The sequence below is a fragment of the Sinocyclocheilus grahami genome, unplaced genomic scaffold, assembly GCF_001515645.1.
Source record: "Sinocyclocheilus grahami isolate Dianchi unplaced genomic scaffold, SAMN03320097.WGS_v1.1 scaffold703.1, whole genome shotgun sequence".
NCBI classification, from domain to species: domain Eukaryota; kingdom Metazoa; phylum Chordata; class Actinopteri; order Cypriniformes; family Cyprinidae; genus Sinocyclocheilus; species Sinocyclocheilus grahami.
The window spans coordinates 127,825-151,202 of record NW_015505882.1 but is presented as its reverse complement, the minus strand read 5'-3'; the positions used below and the strand labels follow the sequence as shown (position 1 = coordinate 151,202).

General features: G+C 35.8%; 1 protein-coding gene across 1 annotated transcript in view; it reads right to left on the bottom strand.

Moving 5' to 3' along the window:
- Positions 1-4,358: 4,358 nt before the first annotated feature.
- Positions 4,359-23,378, bottom strand: part of LOC107559848 (CDK5 and ABL1 enzyme substrate 2-like) — a 22,659-nt gene continuing 3,639 nt past the window's right edge. The window contains exons 2-9 of the mRNA XM_016243858.1: positions 16,782-16,896; positions 15,165-15,223; positions 9,342-9,450; positions 8,984-9,137; positions 6,942-7,013; positions 6,122-6,233; positions 5,623-5,827; positions 4,359-4,935 (exon numbers count right to left, since the gene is read on the bottom strand). Coding sequence (XP_016099344.1) covers positions 4,795-4,935; positions 5,623-5,827; positions 6,122-6,233; positions 6,942-7,013; positions 8,984-9,137; positions 9,342-9,450; positions 15,165-15,223; positions 16,782-16,896 — 967 coding nt within the window. The 3' untranslated portion in view covers positions 4,359-4,794. The remainder of the gene's footprint in view (positions 4,936-5,622; positions 5,828-6,121; positions 6,234-6,941; positions 7,014-8,983; positions 9,138-9,341; positions 9,451-15,164; positions 15,224-16,781; positions 16,897-23,378) is intronic.

The window sequence follows — 23,378 nt, the reverse complement described above, 5'->3', positions numbered from 1 at the left end:
CATTAGGCTGTACGTGTGCAAAGAAACATCACCGCTTTGGACAATTTCACTTTAGTCAAACTCATTAAAATGACCATCTCTGAACTGCAATTTATTGCAAGCAAAATGCTCTAAATATTGTAACTTTGAAGTAATGCATGAGTGTATGAACAATTTCTGAAATGTTTTTGTAAAAGCCAAATCAATCTTTGTGATCGTGGTTTATATATACATGTTATACATACTTGAAAAATGACAATGTTATTGTTTTTTTGCCGATTTATTCTTCTTATAGAAGCAAATAAAGCGTGTTCAAATAAACCAAACTGATTTTGTGTGTGTGTGTATGATAAATATAACAGTACAATTGTGTAGCAGCTCATTCAGATGACCCTAGTGTCACATTATAGTTATATATTAATACAATTTCCAATTAATTTGTCTGTTCAGACTCATCAAACTTGACACATATGAGGGATTCCCTTGTGTCCAGAGTAAAGGAGGTAAGGATATCACACACAAAAGGAATCCCCAATATGGAACGAATGTTTCCAGGAATAATGACTATTGCGGTCCAATATCCTAGAAAAACAGTACCTATTGTTTTGCACATGCAAACTTAAAATGTTTACTTAGACTCAGACAACTGAACAAAAATAGTACACTATTACTCTAAAATAACTTCAGATTGAGAGTTTATTCTGGAGTAGAACAGAAATGTCAACTCTTTAAATCCATTTAAATGTTTAAAGGGGTTATATGATGCGATTTCAAGTTTTCCTTTCTCTTTGGAGTGTTACAAGCTGATTGTGCATAGATAAGATCCCTGAAGTTGCAAAGACTAAAGTCTCAAAACCAAAGAGATATTCTTTATAAAAGTTAAGACTCTGCCACGCCCCCCTAAAACCGCTCGTTCTAACACGCCCCCACATATCTACGTCACTATGTGGAAATATTTGCGTAATGCGTCCAAATGTTCACGCAACGAAAGAAGGCGTGGTTTCAGTAACCGCAGTTAGTGTTGAAGCAGCCATGTCAGGGAGACGCTGTGTGTTTCTAGGCGAAAGCAAAAGCACTTTATTTGGCCTTCCGAAAGTAGATGCATTTAGGAATCATTGGTTAAGATTTATTTACAACAGAACAGCAATGCATTTTATGGACGACTGTTTCATGAACCTAGGAGAGGAGGTAATTCTGACTTTGCTATGACAATCTGGCGCTTCTGAAGCAGCTACTGTTTTGTTATTAGTTTAAGTATTTGCTATTGACTGTTCAAATGAGGAGTTTTGCGCTAGAGACCTGCACTCCCGCGGGAGTACCGCGGGACCCAATGCAACAGGGTGTGGCGCGGGACAACTCTTGATGGGCGAGTGCGGGTGCGGGCGGGAAGAGACTTGTGTGTGTGCGGGATGCGGGAGAATAAAATGATTCACGGGACTCCCGCAAAATAGAAATTATCTAAACATAAAGTGTCTAAAACATATAAATTGTTATTTATCTGTTGCACTAAAGCAAAAAGAACAACTAATATTAACATTAAAATGATTAACGCGCAAGCTAGACATAGTTTCCATTTATAATGTAGCCAATCACAGACTCAGCTGTTGATTTGTGGAACGCAATGGCCAATCAGAGGTGATTAAGTTAGAATCTACTCACCGCAGTGCTGAAATTGCATGCTCACGAATCCTCTCATTTTAGACACTGTGAAAGATTCATTGTGCATATTTTTAGTGTTATAACAGAGCTTTATGAGATCGCGATTAACTGAGATGTCAGCTTTTAGTGATAATAAAGGAAGCGTGCTGCTCGCATTCTACACCAAATAATGATCTTTAAAAAAGCATCATATGACCCCTTTAAATAATTATGGGTTATGAATTCGTTCAGGTTACACTCTCTCTTTTTTTTTTAACCATACCCTTTGTGTTTGTAAATGTGGAAATAAAAGTACTTGTAGTTGTTGCTGTGTTATAAGGATGATCTTTCTCTACTAACAATGTCCAGAAATAAATAAATCACTTTCACAAGTTTTCAGTGATTTTAGAAAATATATTTTCGCAAGTGCATGATAATTCAACAATTATGACAATTAACACACAAATAAAATTGTTCATACACAAACTAAAAACAGGTATGAACAGAGAGAGAGAGAGAGAGAGAGAGAGAGAGAGAGAGAGAGAGAACAAAGCGTAGCAAGAAAGCACAGCTGTCCTCAAGGTCGTATGCCTTATCTGCTGCTGGTGTCATTCCCAGCCTTCCTATCATAATTCATAAATGGAAGATTAGCTAAATCTGCTGAACTCCCCGGAAGAGATCAGAGGTAATTTATTTTATGATATCCATTTCCTATTCTTTTGAGGATCTGCTCTCCTTCACCTCTGACCTTTCAAATAAACCACAGTGGTACCGTAGGCAAAGACACAACTGAAACGTAACGCAATGACGTAATGAAATTCAGTTATGATTGAAATCGGGTCTGTTAGAATATGATCTGTCCAGTGACAGACAGGTATGGCTCAACCATGCTCAGATTCAAAGAAAACTGCGCGTTAAAAATGTATTTCAAAACAAAAATGATAACAATACCCTTTCAATTGATGTAATTACTGTGTTTTGCCTTCAGAGTGCAGTATTGGAGGCTATAGAAAAATCACAGTGTAACTAAACTAAATAGAACTGCTTTACTTCCATTTTCTCTCTTTATCAAATTATTCATTACAAAAAAAAATAAAAAATCCTAGGCACTTTAATTCAATGTGTGTAAAATTTATTTTATATTCATAAAACCTGCTATTTCAGTTTGTTCATGGGCTCTTGATCACAAAAAAGGTACACACACATTAAAACAAAGGCTTGGAAAAATGTCCAATTCATGTGTGATTTACAAATATCTCCTGAGTTCATGAGTGGGATGCTTGTTATGTAGCAAAATCCACTTCCTGACAGCTTTCCTATAGACTTGTGATTGCAAATCGCTTCCTCTAGAGGGTGGCTCTAGCATACTCACTGCTTCAGAAGTGCTTCCTTAGCACAATACTTGATCAAACACACTATATTACTGGAAAATAATGTCTTATTTCAAGAATACCATCATAGAAATATAAGAAAGACATTTGTGGACAACATTACCAGCATATCATGTAAGTAAATAGAAGGATGTATTGACTGAGACAACAGTATGTAAAATACATCAGTCTATAAAGGACAAAGCAACTGCCACCACATGGGCTACTGACACACAACACAACCTCTTCACACAGCGTTAACAGAGAGTGTCTGCACTGAAACATAAATCAGGCCGACATGAAGGAATTCAATTGAGAAAGGGATGTTATGTGAGTAAATGGAACAAAAAGCATCTAAAATATTGTATAGATTGTGGGTGCTGGAAAACATTTCGGATAAATCATGATACAGTATGACACATGGTCATGTTACTAGTTGTCAATGAGAAATTTGTTTGCAATTAACGAATAAACAGTGACATTAGCATTTATATGTGTTCACCAAGGCTGCATTTATTTGATTAAAAATACAACAAAAACAGTAATATTATGAAATATTTTACAATTTAAAATAACTGTTTTCTATTCTCTTGTTTCTTCTATTATATTTTAAAATTGAATTTATTCCTGCAATGCAGGTCACATGATCCTACAGAAATGGATCTAAAAATCTAAATCTCAAAAAACATTTCTTATTATCATCAATGTTGAAAACAATTGCTGCTTTTTTATTTTGTGTTCTACCTTTCTTCAGGATTCTATTCTGAAAGAAAGTTCAAAAGAACAGGATTTGTTGGAAATAGAAATCTTTTGTAAGATTATAAATGTCTTTATCACTTTTGATCAATTTAATGCAACCTTGTTGAATAAAAGTAAACATTTCTTTCAAAAAATACTTTTAAATGGATTAAATAATGCCATGAGGACGTCTTAAAAGAATAGTTCACCTAAAAATAAAAAACAATCGGTCATCTTTTACACATTTACATCATGACTTTCTTCTGTGGAATTAAAAAAGGACGATTTTTTTTTAATCTATAAAAAAAAAGAAAAAGTGAGAACCACGCGGCAGCACTGAAAATGTGCTTTTCTTGAAATCAGCTCTAATATAGAGCACTCTTCACAGTAAAATCAAGCCTTATCAATGACAATGAACATACTAGGTTTGAATACTAAGGTAGATTTAGTCAGTCACTCAATAACACTTTCTGAGTAAGTAAGTATGTAAGTGCATACTGTATATTATATAATATGTGCTAATGACTATATTATTATTGCATAAGGTTTACATGAAAAAAGTATGTATATATATATATATATATATATATATATATATATATACATACATACATATTAAAGTGCTTTAGTGTTACAGTGAATGCTAGGTTGTTCTATACAAAAGGACAGGTCTAAATTAAATAAAAGTTATTTTTGGTAAATAGATAAGGAATGTTAAAAACATGCATGCACACTTGTACATTTTAGGAGTTAAACTCTTCCCTTGACGTTTGAGTGTTAAATCCTTCTGTTTTCAATAAAAGAAGATCCGTGCTGTTTTTCTCAGCAGTATTCCCACGGTGGTCACAAAAACAGACAGCCATGAAAAAAAAAAAAAAAATGCTGCTGGCCAGATTGCTATAAAAAGCATAATTTGGAACGTCAGTTCTTCCTTAGAGCTTCGTGTTGATGTGTATTCGCTCTGATACCTCAAACTGCAATGGCGGGAACGCAGAGTCCCACACTTTTGGCTGCTTTACGCATCTCATCTGCATATTCACGACGGCCCTGAGCCTCCGCTCTACCCACGTCAGGTCTGCTGCACCAGCCTGCGGTAGTGGGGCATGACTTTACTCTCCGGTAGGTAAAGTGCCATTTCTAGAGCCACCAAGATGGTGAACTCGAAAACAATCAGCTCCCGACGACTAATCCGGAACCTCTCCTCCAATTTCTGGGGACAAAGAAAAACAAATAGATATACATTAGATATAGATAGATATACAAACACTGACAACTTTGACAGGGTGAGTGTATTTTGGCCTGACACTTTTACTTAATCAACATATGAAAATGTTAACACACCAACCAAATTAATTGTCTTGGCTAATATAGCATTTCATCTCTATTTGTTTTGCTCTATTAAATGCTTGTACAAGTCCATTCAAAAGTTTGAGGTCAGTTGGAAATGTTACTTTTATCCAGCAAGGAGGCAGTCAACTGATCAAAAAAAATGCTGCTCTTTTGAACTTTATATTCATCAACGAATCCAGTTTTTTATTTTAATCACAGTTTCCACTAAAATATGAAGCAGCACAACAGTTTTCAACAATGATAATTAGAATGTTTCTTGAGCATCAAATCGGCATATTAGAATGATTTCTGAAGGATCATGTGACTCTGAAGACTGGAGTAATGATGCTGCAAATTCAGCTTTGCCATCACAGGAATAAATTACATTTTAAAATATATTCAAATACAAAAGTTGTTTTAAACTGTAAAAGTAATTCACAATATTACTAATGTTTCTCATTAAATAAACGCAGCCTTGGTGAGCAGAAGAGACTAATCTTCCCAATTCCAAACTTTTGAACTGTAGTGTATGTGTGTTGACTAGAATGTGTGTCAGAGCATCACTCACGTCAATCAGTTGTTTGACCTCTTGTTTCTTCAGGTCGCTGCTGATCTTGGCGGCGAGTAGGAGGCATGCAGCCGCCACCAGCTTCCTGTTCTGCTTGTTGAGACGCCCCTGTAGGACCAGCTTCTCGAAGTACACAAATGCCATGGCTATGGTGACCGGCTGCAAAGAAGACTCCTCTCCCACTGAACGGATTTCTCTCTTCAAACTGATGAAGAGAGGGAAGGACAGAGATGTCGGGAGACATAAAGAGAACAGATGACAATGACGACAAAAGACCGTAGTCATATTCGTGCACAAATGTAACTTAAGTACTTTAAAATGTAACTGTACTTTATTCAGCTAGTTTTCATAAGGTATTAAGCTGTCTTTTGAAAAAGTTCGGTTTAATCCGGTTATTGCATACATAATAACAATATGACCATATTCTGATTAACATAGGAATATTCCTTTGCATGTAAACAGTTACTGAAATAAAATAACATTTAAAATGTCAGTGTACCTTCTGATTTTGCTCAGTGTGAGTTTGATGTGGGGGAATTTTTCCTTAAAGGTCTCATTCATGTCCTTCTTCAGATCTGACGGTTTGACGTACTCTATTACGGTTGTCTGTAAGAGAACCACAGCGAGAGAAAGAGAGTGACAGTAAAAACAGAGGATTTACATTAGTAAGATAATCAGCTTTTAAAAATCTTTTTTTACAGTCCACCGCATGTGTATAAGCAGTATTATCCAGTGTCAGTAATGACGTCAGCTGGATAAGTTATGTTTATCCGTGTCTATAGGTCAGACCACCCTGCTTTCAGCAGAGGCTTAATCACATAGATAGCCATTCATCCCCACATATGTGTCTGATGGGTAAATGAATGTCCAAAAACAAGAAACAAGACCAAACTGGGCTGCATTAAACATCCCAAAACACAAACATACATCTGTGAATAGCTAAATGGCTGAGCAGCTGTGTTATGTGGTCTGATTTAAATAAACCTTTTAAAAACAAGTCAGGTCATATTCAACAAAAAAAGAAAAAGAAAAAGAAAAGAAATGTATGACAGTGCGTGTACTGTAATTAATATCATAAGTGATATATAATATTTGACAATACCTGGATCTACAAAAAAGCACTTAATGTCCAGAGCTTTTTACTGTAATGAGAATTTGGGGACAAAATGGTCTAAATTGTACCTATACATTTATTAAACTATTTAAATTAAATTAAAATATTCTTACTGAAAGTAGCATGTACAAGCGTGGTTTTGAGATGATGGTGAAAGCATCTTTCTGCACTGACTAGGCATAGCTGTATTAAAGGGGTAGTTCACCTAAAATGAGACGTCTGTCACCTGCCAGGGTGAGTAAATATTGAAGAATTTTTCTTTTTGGCTTAACGTTTCCTTTAAGACGACACACGTAGAAATAGCAATTAGTACTCAGTATGTACAATCAGCGATACACTCACACATGCGTTGCTAATGCAGGCTTACTAAATAAGGTACAAGAATACAGAGAGCTGAGTTGATGACTCACACACACACTCAAGTATTAGAATACAGGAATAGCAGCATCAGTAATTATGACACACACACACACATACACACACACACACAAACACGTGCCTGAAATACTGTGATAATAACCATGTCTACCAAGTTGATTGAAATGTCCCTACCCACTCTGTGAATAATACAGCATTAAAATCTTTATTATGCTCTCATCAGTTACTACACACTTACTTGAATGAGTGTGTGTTTGTTTTCTGAGGGTGTATGTGTGATTTAATTTCACCATTTAGACATGAATGAAAGATAATTTCAGTGTCTCCACAGTCCAGAATTAGCGTTAAAATGTTTTTAGGCATTACAACACACATACACTTCTAAAGTTTAACAAAGTCAAAAAAGGTCACATTCAAAGGAATCTGTTATAGAAAAGAGTTACAGATGTTGTCCGATTTCAGTGTGGCTGAGATTTAAGTGGTTACAGAACTGAACAGAGTAAGTATGTGTGTGTCATTGGTTTGCTACATGCATGTGTGTGTACATACATATATAAAACATACACAATTTATATATTTATATATAAAACACACACAATTTTTGTTTTTTGATGTATGAATAAAACTTGGCTAAACCTTTATTAAAGCACACATGCCATCCCATAATCGCAATAAACTTTGCTACTTTTGATATGAAAGAAATTCTGAGATTTCAAATCCTGTCAATTTTATTACAAAATTCAAAATAAATTTTATAAATGAATTAAATTATTACATTTCAACAATGAATTGGAGTGTAAGCATAATTACATAATTAAAAAGTTTATATAAAAACTGACCTGTGTGCAATTTAAATTGCAATTGAAACAGCAACTGGATTTAATATTTTGGACTTGTTAATTTTTGGACTTGGACTTTTGGACTAACAGGATTCTCTGTATAGTTCAAAGCTTTAGTTGAAAGATTTTTTTCCTTAAGAAAAACTGACAAGTACCGTACCTGATACATATACATATACATATGAACTGATGTCGAATTGAATTAAATTGAGAATCGAATCAAGAGCTTGTGAATTGGAATCAAATTGAATCACGAAATCTATACCCAGACCAAGTGGACACAACTCACCATGACCAAAAAGAAAAACTTGCATATAAATTTAAAATGAAATTGCCAAAACGTAATTTTTGGTTTTGTTTTTTTCCACTAACTTAAATATTCTAACTGAAAACTTCAGCATTTCGGCCAAAAATGTCTTTTTCAGTTCTTCAAAGAAGTCTCTTCTGCTCACCAAGGCTGCATTTATTTGATCAGAAATACAGTAAAAACAGCAATATTGCAAATTATTATTGCAATTTAAAATAACTATTTTCTATTGTAGTATATTTTCAAATGTAATTTATTCCTGTGATGCAAAGCTAAATTTTCAGCATCATTACTCCAGTCTTCAACGTCACATGATTCTTCAGAAATCATTCTAATATGCTGATTTGCTGCTCAAGAAACATTTCTTATTATTATCAATGCTGAAAATGGTTTCATATTTTTTCAGGATTCTTTTACGAATAGAAGGAAAAGAACAGAAAACTTTGGTACCATTTTACATGTCTTTCCTGTAACATCTGATCAATGTAAAGCATCCTTGCTCAAAAACAAACTTTTGAATGGTAGTGTATATATTTTCACTATTAAAAAGTAAAAACATATCTAAATTGGTCAAGTAATACCAAATAAGACCAAGAAGTTTCTGTAATGAATAGGGTTAGGGCTAGTCTGCAAACATTAAGCTTATTTGAGGACAATATATGTCTACGGGAGGTCCTCACGAGTCTAGGTGTACTAGTTTGTGTGTGTGTGTGTGTGACATACCCAGGTCCAGGCCGACGGTGCTGTTAAGGCGAGAGGGAGGATAACTACAAGGGATGCTGTTTCTGGAATAGGGCATGGGTAGAGCAAGATCCACTGAGGGCTTGTGGCAGTCCAGAGCGTTAGTGGGGTACAGGAACTGAGCGTACGACACCGTCTGCACAACAAATAAGATAATAACAAGCCGTCTGTCAGCCTGAGACATCCTAACGGCACATTTAACCTTCTGGGTGCATCTAATGAAGAGACATAAAGCTGTCATTCATGAGCAGGTCGAGTGGTACGCTGAGCACAATGTGACATTGTGACATTTCCTGACTGACTGACTGACAGGTGCAGGGATAGAATGACAAGCTCTTACCCTGCCGTACATGTCCAGCTCCACCCCCTCCAGCCCGGGAAGCATCTCTAGGGTGGTGGATATTCCTCCAGATGAGTGCCTCCGCCGCTGAGCATCCAGACGAGGATCACTGACAGAATGACAGATGCTCGTTTTCATTTATTAAATACAAAATTGAGAACAGGGATGCTCAAACTTATTTGTCAGCCGATTCCCGACTTAAAACAGTACTTGAAGTACACCCTGAGATTTTAAGTTCATATAGCAATAATTTAAAGGGATAGTCAACTCAAAATTTCTGTCATCATTTACTCATGCTGTTCCAAACCCATAACAATTTGGTTAATCTTGTAAACATAAATCAAGATATTTTGAAAGAAATTTTCAAGAGGTTTCTGTCCCTCTATTGAAAGACCAGGTACCACAACTAAGAAGATCCAAAAATGTAATAAAAATTAATCCAAATGATTAATTTGAGTTTCGAAGATTAACTAAAGTCTTATGGGTTTGGAATAGTGTGCGATATATATTGTCTACGATAATATCGTAATTGTTGTTTAAATTATATGCGATTTGACATTATCAAGTATATCGCAAATATGCATGCATACACTGTGAAATGTAGGTTAGACTACTGCGCGTATGCATTTAGAGTTCACACTTTCACTGCGGGATTTAGTCTATTAAAATACATTCAGAATTCCCCCCAAATTCAAGATAAAGGGGCAAATACAGTATGCCCCCGTATGACTTTTATATATTTATATCATCTGATATAGTTAATATCACACGAAGAGTACAGTTTTTTCTCCAAATATCAGCACGATTGCAAATGTGATATTGATTTTATAAAACAGTCCAATGAACAACAAGTTACGTAAGAAAATAGTTTCAAACTGAATCAATCAGCCGTTTGAACGAATCGGTTGAATGAATGACTCAATGACTCACTCATGCAGCAATTTGCCGTCGCAATTTTAGGTTTATTTTTATTTTAGTTTCAAATATGAGTATTTAACTTTTTTTTTTTTAAACATCAAAATATTATTTATGCAATTGTAACTGCAGTCATGCATTCATGTCCTGCATTAAACAGCCTGTGTAAATGCATCTAAATGCCACTTCAGATGCAGAGTGCAACCTCTACATTTGCAAGCACAAATTTTGTTAATAACAGCTCTATAGTGTCTTACTTTTTGAATGTATTTATTAAATTTAAGAGTTTGACACAAAAGTTGATACATACATTTAATTAGGTTAGATATATATATCAGTGGTGGGCCGTCAGGGCCAGCAAAGCCTTCTCTGCTGGCCTAAACACTATCAGAATCACTGATTTAATTTTAATATATTTTCTCATGAATGTGTATAAAATTATTTCCAATAGTCTATTCTCTTCATTTCATAGCTTTTCTCTTGGTTGCACTGCTTCCAGCAGTGTATGTTTATATTAGAGCTTTTATTCAATCATATTTCAGCAATCGTGTTGCCAGGGTCAAAGAAATCTGCCTTAAGGCCTTCAGAATCAACAGCGCAGGCGTCTGTTAGCTTAAATCAATGGCAATGAAACCGTTGCTTTAACCAATCAGATTTCGAGTTGGCAGCACTAGGGCCATCTAGCTGGTTAACGATAACGTCAGCATTTTCTCGTCCTTTGAGTGGATGGTCAGCATACTAGCTAGCAAACAGCATCACTGTAAATCATTTTATTAAAACTTAGTAAAACTTTTATTACTGTTTCTCAGGTTTAGATTTTCAGTGCATTTTGAAAAAATATTTGCCTACTATAATTAGTCAATCTAAAAACAGCAGTCCTAATGCTGAATATCTCAGTTTCCAGAGTGGAGCTGTATTAACCGGTCTTTTCCTCCAGCCGCACCGCTTATTTGTTTTATACCAATGCTATCGGTATAAATGCGTTTGGGTGAATAAATGTCTGTAAGAACATCGGATGGACTGTATTTGTGTCATTTTGTTAGGTTAATGCTTCAGCTACAGATGATGTGTCGCGCAATTGTTAATTGGGTTTCTTTCTTTAGCAATGGCATTCGTTCTCGCTACATAAGATACCTGTCTGTTATGTAGTGCCCTGTTATACTGCATTACTGTGTAATATTTATGGTTTCTATAGCCGTGGTATCATTATGATGGTATGAAGAGATGGATTAATTCATGTAGGACGCCACTGAAGGCCTAGGTGTAAAATGCATGGCCCGCCACTGATAAAGGTACAATCATCAAAATAAATCAATGAATAGGGAATTTCCTTCAGGAGTTGACCAGGTCAAAATAATAAACAAAACTTCCTTATTTTAAGACCTCTTTCCTAAACCCTATACAAAATAGAATAAAATAAAAAGTACAATATACTAACCTAACTCCCTAACCAAAAACAGAAATCAAAAAGGTTACAATAAACAAAATGGCGTCAAACTCCTTACTTTCCCAACCCTCTATATTTACAATGATATACAACCATTTACAAGATCAGGCAAACAGAGTTAAAAGGAGAATCCAAATCCACGTCATAACAAGCAATGAGGTCAAAACCAAACAGTTCCTACTTACAAAATTCGTATCTCTTTTAAAGATCAAACAATCCTCACTCTAAACAACCCACATTCAACTAAGAGAACAAACAGCCAAAACCCAACAACTCTCTCTCTCTCTTTTTCCTCTACTCTGCTCTGCTCTGGGGAAAGGAAGTGACATCAGGGCTTTTAAGGTGTGCCTTTTTTTTAATGCACCAATCCAGATTAGCCTGCAGGAGCCAATCAGCATCACACCTGGATACAGACACTTTCAAAACAAAAGAGACCGAAACGAGAAAATACAAAACAAAGGGTTGTAACAGACAAACTAGCTTATAAAACGTTTATTAACAAAAACGAATAAGATGAGGCATGGCATAGGCTACACCTCATGCTGTATTATATACTGACTAATAAATTACAGAACGTTTAGCAAACACTGAGGAACCAAATAAATAAAAAAGAGAGCCTCCATAGCATAACATGAGGTAAACAGCAAAGATAACAAGCTTTACAAAATGAATACAAACAGTAAAGTAAAACTAAACTGGCTGTCGGTGACAGTGCTTGCATGTTTTTGTCCCACAAGAATACCAACATGTTCACCTTTGGTTTAAGAAGCGGTCTTTTACTTTACTTTAGCATGAAACCCATTCATCGTTTCCTCAATTTTCGCGTCATTTTTGCTACATACAGCTTCGCGCTCCTGACGCGGCGAGTATAAACCAGGCTCTACACTCGAAGCGCTGCGCAGCTCAAACAAGTCGCGCGATTTCGTTATGCTTTCAGTTTCGTTTGCCGTTTGATGTTTCTCACATGCAACAGAAATGCAGCGCTTACGAGTTAAACAATGCAGTGGTCCGCACACAAAATTTAGTCGCACCGGCAGAACAATTTATCGCAAAATGCGCCCATTTGGTCGCACACTGGAGTTCTGTGCAGTACAGTATTTATTTATCCTCAGTTGTTCAAATCACTGTAATCGAATACGGTTATAGTGATAATTAGTCAGCTGTCCATGGCAGTCCTAAACCTGCCAAAGTACCAGCACAGTAACATGCTCAGCAAAATATCAGCTATTATTGCTATCGACAAAATTCCACAAAATTTTGAGATATAATTTTTTGTCATTATCGCTCTCTGATGTCGGATAATGGTCACATGACATGTACTTTTAAAAATAAAATGTTTGAACTTTTTTAGAAAAGTTCTTTATTTTGATCGCTTTCATTTTAAAATGATTTAATTTGACATTTTTATCATTTAATTAATTATCAACTCTGATTAAGAGCAAATCTTACACAATTTCCAGGCTAGCTAAGCATAACTGAGGTCATTTGCAGAAGTCATAAAGGTAAAAGCTATGACTGTTTTTAGTGCAAGAAAGCTGTATTCAAATTATAATTGAACTTCAGAGATAAACAAGTGCTGCAAAGTGTTTGCATACGAAAAGCGTATGAAATTGGAGTTTTGTGGCTTTAAGTCCACGTCTAACAGCTCTGAGATCATCTGTGTTTGATATCATTTATTAAAATCATTTTAGTTGATATGTGAATTTAAAATTTCCCTCTCTAGAATGTCTTTCCCCTTAATACTACCTACTTCTGACTGACTGCGATATACAGTTGACTGTTGGATATTTAAAAATAAAAGCCCCTGAGATGAGCCTTGCAGTATTTCCCAACCCTAAACAAGATGAAAAGACATGTTAGCTCATTAAATTTAATGTTGTTTGGTTGAAAGAGCAGCAGACAGATTTTTACTGACTCTTTACTGAAAACATGAAGCCTTAGAAAAGTTCAAACACAGAGCCAATTCAACACTCAATTATCAACACACACAAGTCTAACTCACCTAATACAGACAGCTTCAAATTCAGCCTGATGTCTCAATGATTTGCTTTTCCTTCCAGACTGAAGTAGCTGAGCATGTTGTGTACAGCGCTGCTCTTTAAGCACCGACTGAACACACACACACACACATATATATTCACTCCCTCTAGCATTCCTTATCTACAGTCTTAGACCGCTTGCATAACATGGCTGTTTAATTTCTTCTCTCTTTCAAAAAATGTAACCTAAAAGACAAAGTTTCCCATGGTCCAATTCCTTATTTCAGCATTTTATGGAACAATAATGTAGAGGGTGGGAAAGGAGAGGAGGTTGTTGGCCGTGTCAATATAGCAAACTTTTATTTTGGATTCAATGAATCACGATGAATCGATTTGACAGCACTAACACACATACATACATACATACTGTACATATATATATATATATATATGACCCTGGACCACAAATAAGGGTCAGTTTTTCGAAATTGAGATTTATACATCATCTGAAAGGTGAATAAATAAGCTTTCCATTGATGTATGGTTTGTAATATAGGACAATATTTGGCCGAGATACAACTATTTGAAAATCTGGAATCTGAGGGTGCAAAAAAAAATCTAAATATTGAGAAAATCACCTTTAAAGTTGCCCAAATGAAGTTCTTAGCAATGCATATTACTAATCAAAAATTATGTTTGAGTATATTTACAGTAGGAAATTTACAAAATATCTTCATGGAACATGATCTTTACTTAATATCCTAATGATTTTTGGCATTAAAGAAAAATCTGTAATTTTGACCCATACAATGTATTTTTGGCTGTTGCTACAAATATACCCCAGCGACTTAAGACTGGTTTTGTGCTCCAGGGTCACACACACACACACACACACATATATATATATATATATATATATATATATCAAACAGGCACAAATGAATCTGGGTAAATCTGTATTGAAAAACAGTAAACTTTAATTTCATGCCAACTTTAACTATATTACATATATATGAATAAACAGTCTTTTACAGTCAATCTACAGCCATTACTGTACATAACACAAACAGTTCTCGGTTCATTTTGAGTTGGCAAAAGTAATATTGAATGTTTCAGTGAGTTAGTCAAGAACTGTTACAACCGGTTCATTAAGTGAGTGAGTCATTAGATTAGCCCTGATTAGCCTGACTGAACACTCATTAGTTTTTGGAGTCTTTTTGGCTGATTCATTAAATTAACTGTTTGAATCAAACTACACTCAAGGCTCAGACTGGCTGAGGGGCACACCAGAATCCTTCCCAGCGACCAGTCAACTTGAGAGAGACAGCTTCGTAAAAGACATCAGAAATCATTAGGACAGCTAATTTGCAAGATTCAATGCCTTGTTTGTGAATCTACCCAACTTAGCATCACCCTATACTGTATCACCAAATCTGACCTTTGATTCAAATCAGCAGATTTTCATGTTTGTTTCATGAGTACCTGATGTGAAAGCTCTCTCCATACGATGGAATGAGGCCAGATCTCACAGAGAACAACCACTTCCTTAAGAGAACAACACAAATTCCATCCAGCCATTCCTTATGTTGAGTGGGCTGTGCCAAAACTCACCATAATATCGAATTATACTTTTATTTAAAGTCAAATAACTGAAATTCATATTTTGTAACTTAAGGATTCATATACTATTTTGGGGTTCAATATAGTCAGCATTCTTCAGTAAAACTTGTGCAGAGCTTTTTTTCAGATCCTTCATAAATCAATGTTATATGCCAATTTTCTATTTAAAACAGTTGTGCTGCTTAATATTTTTTGTGGAAACTGTGGTAAATTTTTTTGATACAACATTCCATGATGAATAGAAAGTTCAAAAGAACAGCATTCATTTGAAAAATAAATCATATGTAATATTTTGTACCATATGTCTTCACTGTCACTTTTGGTCAATTTAATGCATCCTTTAATGAATCCTTGCTTTATTTGGTTGATAATCTTACTCCCAAACTTTTGAACAATAGTGTATAACTGTGTATATGGAATGACTTTCTGGTTTCTGGTGTTTAGGAAAAATATCTATCCTTCTTTTTAATAGTACATCAAACTCTTTTATTGCACAAAATAAACAAATAAATACAATTTCAAAGACATGGCCCCTTTAACAAACTAGTTCTGATAACAGGAAATGTGTCTTCAGTATTGTACACAGTACTTGTGTACAAACCGTCAGAGATATAATATCCTCACATGAATCATACAAAAGCACTGCATAAAGTAACTGTAACGCATCAGTGCCAAACTGTTTTGAAGCAGAGAGAGGGGAAAACATGACTAGCGTTGGGAAAAGACAGACAGACCGACAGACACAAACACATGTACACGTATACGCACGCCCGCACACACACACACACCCTGGGCTGTTATCACTGGTATTAACAACCCCAAAACCCACACAGAGAAGTGAATAAACACACCTGCTGCCCCTGGTGTCGTACTGCCTCATGTTCTTAATAAAGTGGACTTTCTTCATTGAGCGTGGACGAGGAGAACCAGATGGGTTCCGACTCCTGAGGACAAATACAGATGGACAGAACATGGGTAAAACATGACATACATTTTTCCCCTCATCATTCTTACACACACCTTTGACTGATGATTATCCAGAACCTTTATAATAGATGCTGCTGTGGCTACATCATTCAGAACTATGCAAAACAGCCCAATTGTCTACAAGCATTTAAACCAAACTCAACGACTTTAATGGAAAGAACCAAAACAAAACACAAAACTCAGCACACACAGGTTTTACACTGCTTGAAACTGTTCTATATAAAGTCATCTGTTATTATACACCAGTTTGTTCCCATTCTGCCAAGCACTGTTTTAGCATTTAAATGCTATTTAAATGTGGCTGAAGTGTGTGAGTCAATTGATTGGCTGTTTCTCTTCTTCAAAGGAATGTGTCATTAGGGAAAACATGACTAGCGTTGGGAAAAGACAGACAGACCGACAGACACAAACACATGTACACGTATACGCACGCCCGCACACACACACACACCCTGGGCTGTTATCACTGGTATTAACAACCCCAAAACCCACACAGAGAAGTGAATAAACACACCTGCTGCCCCTGGTGTCGTACTGCCTCATGTTCTTAATAAAGTGGACTTTCTTCATTGAGCGTGGACGAGGAGAACCAGATGGGTTCCGACTCCTGAGGACAAATACAGATGGACAGAACATGGGTAAAACATGACATACATTTTTCCCCTCATCATTCTTACACACACCTTTGACTGATGATTATCCAGAACCTTTATAATAGATGCTGCTGTGGCTACATCATTCAGAACTATGCAAAACAGCCCAATTGTCTACAAGCATTTAAACCAAACTCAACGACTTTAATGGAAAGAACCAAAACAAAACACAAAACTCAGCACACACAGGTTTTACACTGCTTGAAACTGTTCTATATAAAGTCATCTGTTATTATACACCAGTTTGTTCCCATTCAGCCAAGCACTGTTTTAGCATTTAAATGCTATTTAAATGTGGCTGAAGTGTGTGAGTCAATTGATTGGCTGTTTCTCTTCTTCAAAGGAATGTGTCATTGTGGCTAATGAAACTGGCCATGACCTGCTCAGCATGGCACCTTCATTACGGCTCATTGCTAATCGACATGAAACTACCTTCACATTTTACTTAGATGGGACAGGAGACGGAGCAAGTTATTACATTTTAATAAAAGACAGACAATTTCCTTCGGAATAATCTGCATTGATGAATCATTCACAATAAACTATTGTTGAATCATTCAATGTGGGACAGGTTTTACACTGCTTGAAACTGTTCTATATAAAGTCATCTGTTATTATACACCAGTTTGTTCCCATTCTGCCAAGCACTGTTTTAGCATTTAAATGCTATTTAAATGTGGCTGAAGTGTGTGAGTCAATTGATTGGCTGTTTCTCTTCTTCAAAGGAATGTGTCATTATGGCTAATGAAACTGGCCATGACCTGCTCAGCATGGCACCTTCATTACGGCTCATTGCTAATCGACATGAAACTACCTTCACATTTTACTTAGATGGGACAGGAGACGGAGCAAGTTATTACATTTTAATAAAAGACAGACAATTTCCTTCGGAATAATCAGCATTGATGAATCATTCACAATAAACTATTGTTGAATCATTCAATGTGGGAAAAAAGAGGGGAAGAGGTAATCAGAAAGTACCACGCTGCTCAATATTGATTTCATATTGACTTCAAAACTATAGAAAATGTATTTTGTGATGACATTTATCTTCCTTGTTTTTACCATACCATACTACACCATACCATTCATTAAGCAGAGACAGTATAAATGGTGCAACCTGTTAAGAGCATGGTCTACAAACTGCTATGTTATTTTTTTCTTTTTTAAATAGAACTCAAATGAAAAAACTCAAATGAATCACACATAGGAATGTACAAGAGTGCCAAGAGCTCTGCAATTCTTTGGAAAATATGGATTATGGAGCATTAAAATAGGAGATGAAGTTTTAAATACCAAATACCAAGTGCCTGAGCAGACAGCCGGTCAAATCTAACTTGATTTCTGCTGCATTTCATCTTGTCCCGGTTAATAATGTGCAAACCAACAGTTTCATAATTGAAAAGTTTTGGGTTTTTAGAATGGCACCAGACCAACTAGTCGGTCTTAAGGAAGCCCAAACATGATGACGTGGTTCAGACATGTGATTCTGAAAATTCATCAAAAAACCCTGCAGAAAAGTCAGTCTGTTGGGTTACGTGTCTTCCCATAGCTACAGTTACATAACTTTCAGTCTATGTCTCATCTGTATGTGTTCTCAACCCCTCTATCCCTACATGAGCATCACAAATTTCAGCCACATGCTTTGGGCACAAAACCAGGCCACAATTACCTTCTGTTTGATTTGAAAACTATTATACAACCATAGCGTGCCGAACAAACACAAACAGCTTCCCCTATTCACACCCTCCATCTGCTCTGCCATTTGTGTGGTGATACACCCTCCCTCCAAATCTGAATGACTGTTATCATAACCCGCACCTGTGTACAGGCGAGTAAGAAGAAGAGAGCAAAGAAATGCTGAAGACTGACAGAAAACAAATGACTTAAAACCCCTTTCTTTCTCTCCAGAATGAAAAACGTGATGAACTGACTCTCATCAGCCCATGGAATCTCATACAGCAGGCTGGCAAAGATAAACAGACAGTTAAGAAAGAATGTACAATCCTAGAGAAATAACTCAAGTTAAGAGGCAGAGGGAATGTTAACCCCCTATATACTGTACCACTGCTCTTCTCTCTTCATATCCCATGTGTGCTATATTTCTCATACTTTTATGTCCAGCAGATCCCTGCCCCTCATTCAGGGGATCAATAGCCATTCCTGGCAAACTGCATGCAGTCAGGCCACAGTCACGTCACAAAGCTTTGAATAAATACCCCGGCGTAATCCTTCCTGGACTGGACATGCACAGAATTAAAGTGCTGAGAGAACATATGGCCTGATTCCATGCTTCCAATGTTCTAATAGCACACAGGGATGAAAAACTAGACTACAATACCAGCGCTGGTGCAAAAAGTGCCGAGGTAGAGGCTGAAGAGGAAGTGCCTCAGAGGAATGAGTGGGTGAAATGTCAGGCCTCAATCAGTGGGCTGGTGTGCTGGAGGTGCTAAATGGGTTACAAGTTACAACAATTTACCAGTGAGATCTTTGCCTTGGAGTTTGGCAGCATTATCTAAAACAGTATAATATTGTAGAATACATAAATATATGACATCAATGTATACTTCCAGTCAAAAGTTTTCAGAACATATTTTACTAAAGAATGCCAATTACTGAACCCCAAAATAGGATACGAACCCTTTTATATACAAAAATGTGAATGTCGTATCGGACTTAGATTACATAACATAAAAATTGGATATTGTGGGGACAACATGCTCAACATAATGAATGATTGGATGGGATTTATGTTGTCCTCTTACAAGGATAGTTCTCCGTAAAATGAAAATTTGCTGTTAATTTATTCACCCTCAAGCTATCCAAGATGATTTTTACAGGTAATAATGTTGTAAATAATGTTTGGTTTCTTGCACGTCGATCGTTTTTGTTTCATGAGACCTCAATATGACGTCAGGAGCCACAGGTATTAATTTTGCGTTCCTGGATATGTTTTATATTCTCAAATACAGGCAGACACTGACTTGCGGTTCATGAATCACCAAGGACCAAAGTTTCAGCTAAAAATCTCCTTTACTGATTTACTGAAGAAAAAAAAAAAGTCACGTACATCTTGGATGGCCTGAGGGTGAGTAAATTAACTGCAACTTTTCCTTTTTTGGGTGAACTATCCCTTAAATAAATAGTTGTTCTCCACGAGATCGGTCATACTCCAGCTAAAAGCTTAAAAATTGTACTAACCCCAAACTTTTGAACAGTAGTGTAAATAATTTGTTATTTGTCTTTGTTAATAGGACAATTTTGTTAACAATTACCAGTAAAAATAATCACAAGTAAACACAATGGTATATCCTTCACCCTCATTCATATAGAGAATAACATTTGTTTTCAAAAGCAAGGAGAGTGTCAGGTGAGCCTTCCTGTTGACATGAGAGATGGTTTCTATATAAAATCTTACACCGTCAGCAGATCTCGTCATACCTAGCATATCTACAACAGCAAAGGCGGAGGACAGCCAAATGACACTAATAGCACCCTTCACGCTGAAGTACCTCAGCTTCAAATTCGGATTATGCCACAGGTGCTATTGACATAAGTGCCTGAGCCAAACCCAAGGTTAGTCCCTTCCCTTACACGGATACACCCATGACCAGTCCAGTTATTAACTCACGTAAAAAAGTACTCCCCCTAAACAAGAAAAAGCAACAGTTTTCGTTGTCAATTTTAGTGTTAGTTGAATCAATGTGCTTCGGTTTCACTTTATTTTCACTTTACATCATTTTAAATATATTTGGCCACTAGAGTGTTGTGACATCAGAGATGCAGAAAATGCGATTCTTACCATGTGCAGAACAAGAGCGACTGTCACAGATTCAATGCTTCAACTAGTTGCAGAACTAACTGACTAGTCTGTGCCACTCTTAATGTGAAGCAAGTTTTCATACATAACAATTCACTATATGCACGGTTACTTCCTGGTTTTAGATAAGCTAGCTCAGTCATTTCTGCTCAAATGTCAAAAACAGCTGTGCTATAAGGGAAGCACATAAACTTTCTCTACATAATCCATTCACAATTTGAAGAAAACGTTTTATTTGTCTAAGAGGACCTAAAGTCCATGTATTCAGTTTCAGGAATGACAAATGCGAGTGCAAAAAAATTAAGCGAGTAAATTGTGCCGCGAGTCATTGCTATGATTGACCGTGAAAAAGCAACGGACGGAACAAAACATCTGATGAGCCGATGTCAAAAACAGAGCTGTGCATTAAGTGATTCAGACTAAATTCAGAGTAACAAAACTACAGCAGCAAGTCTGTTGGCTGAATGTATTTATCAGCTTCTAGCTATCAGTTTAAGATAAAACTTAAAAATGTGGGTTTTATATTAAAGGGGTCATATGATGCGATTTCAAGTTTTCCTTTCTCTTTGGAGTGTTACAGTATTTGAAAAATTATGTGTTTTTTGAACATTAAAGCATGTCAACATATTCTGTTACACCAAATACACAAAATAATGATCTTTAAAAAAGCATCATATGACCCCTTTAAATCTAAAAATATTTCAAAATATTGAATACATTATTATTTAATTGTTACACCATTAATAATTATTTAATTGTTAACTAGCGGATGATTGTAACCACTCTAAGTTCGTCTGCCTTGGGAAAGCTAGCGTGTCTCCGACATGATAACACTCGTTGCCTTCTCTAGTGCAGCTGAACCAGGTCTCGTCCCATTCTTCGATATTTGTGATATCACAAATCCCGGAAAATATGCGTTGTAGTCCAAACGAGTCGTTCGTTGTAGTTTTTGAAAAATGTTAAATAAAATATCTTCCTTTGAATTGGACTTTGAGTTTTGTAACTTTGCAGATCTTTTTTTATACTCAAACAGTAACATTACATGTAAGTAACATTACAGACTAACTAATGTTGAAAAAGTGAAAAAGCATAATAGAACCCCTTTAAATAATTTCCCTTCTATGCTTGTTGGTGTCTGGGCTTAATTACTTATTTTTTTAAATGACATGAGACTTTGTGACTTCCAGCACTCGTTATACTTTATACTTCAGTACAGTAAAAGTCCTAAAATTCGTTATAATAGTCATTTTATAATAAATTAAAAAGCAAGACGTGGGGGAAAAAAAACTAGGGAGTTGAAATGGCAACTGCTAATGAGTGATCCTCTGCTGCCATCTACTGGTTACAATGCTAATTTCATGTCAATTTCATCTTAGGAAGTCTTTGTTTTCCACCAGGAGACATTTTTGGCACATTTATCATGTCATCTTTATGAATGATAAGTGAATCTTTAAAGTGAATTTTACTGCACAGCTGTAGCATTGAGAAATAATAAAGGCTTTAAAATATTAAGTGTTTTAAAAACTATGAAGGTATTGATTATCAAGAATATCATTACGAAGTCGTTTACGAGATAGCATCTCTAGCTAGCTAACGTTAACATAAAATATTGTTAAATAACATGAAACTGTATGTTAATGTTAATGCCGCTATCATTATTTACGGTTTTGCAATTATTTAGTTTCTCAGTTTCTGACAAGAACGAGGCAGGAGAGGTTTCTGTGAGGGTCTCAAGAGTCTCTACCACACCATCAAATGATGCTTCACCGGATGTTTACAAGCTGGCTTATCTTTATGTGGAAGTTCTAAAGAAAGCTCTGTGCAAATGGTCAATTCTTCAAAATTAGCATTCAACCCTTATGCAAGTAAGCAGTAAGTAATTGTTCATCCAAAAATTAAAATTCTGTCATCATTTATTCACTCATGTTGATCCAACTTTCGTTCATTTTCTAAACACAAAATAAAATATTCGTAATGAAACCTGAGATATTTCTGTCCCTCCACTGAAAGTTCACATAATCAAAATTTTGACACTTCAAAAAGTTCATAAAAACATCATAAAATTAATTAATATGAATTATGGCAGTTCCAAGAATCCAAGTCTTTTATAGACACTTGACAGATTTAGGTTTTTATTCACATACCAACATTAATCAACACACATAGGCTACATAAAGCAACTCAAACTTAGTAAACAGAAGCTCAAAATTTTTTGCTTGATGCATGTATGCAATGTTTTTATGAATGTCTTGAAACATCTACTTGTTGTTGGAATGAACTTAACAGAAGGACAGAAATCTCTCAGATTTTCTTTAAAATACTTTTTTTTTTTGAGGATGAACGAAAGTCTTATGGGATTGGAACAACATGAGGATGAGTGAATGATGACAATTAAAATTTTTGGGTGAACTAACCTTTTTCAAACATGATTTCTTCATTAGAAAAAGCATGTCTAGTAGAGCTTGATGTGAGAACATTTTAAATGAAGAGACAGTAAGATTCACCATTTCTAAAGTTACCACAGGGAATCATGTTGAAATGATTCAAAGGCAAAGTAACCCCCCCCCCCCCCCAAAAAAAAAAAAAAACCCCCAGCCCAAATTTTTTAAACTTTTT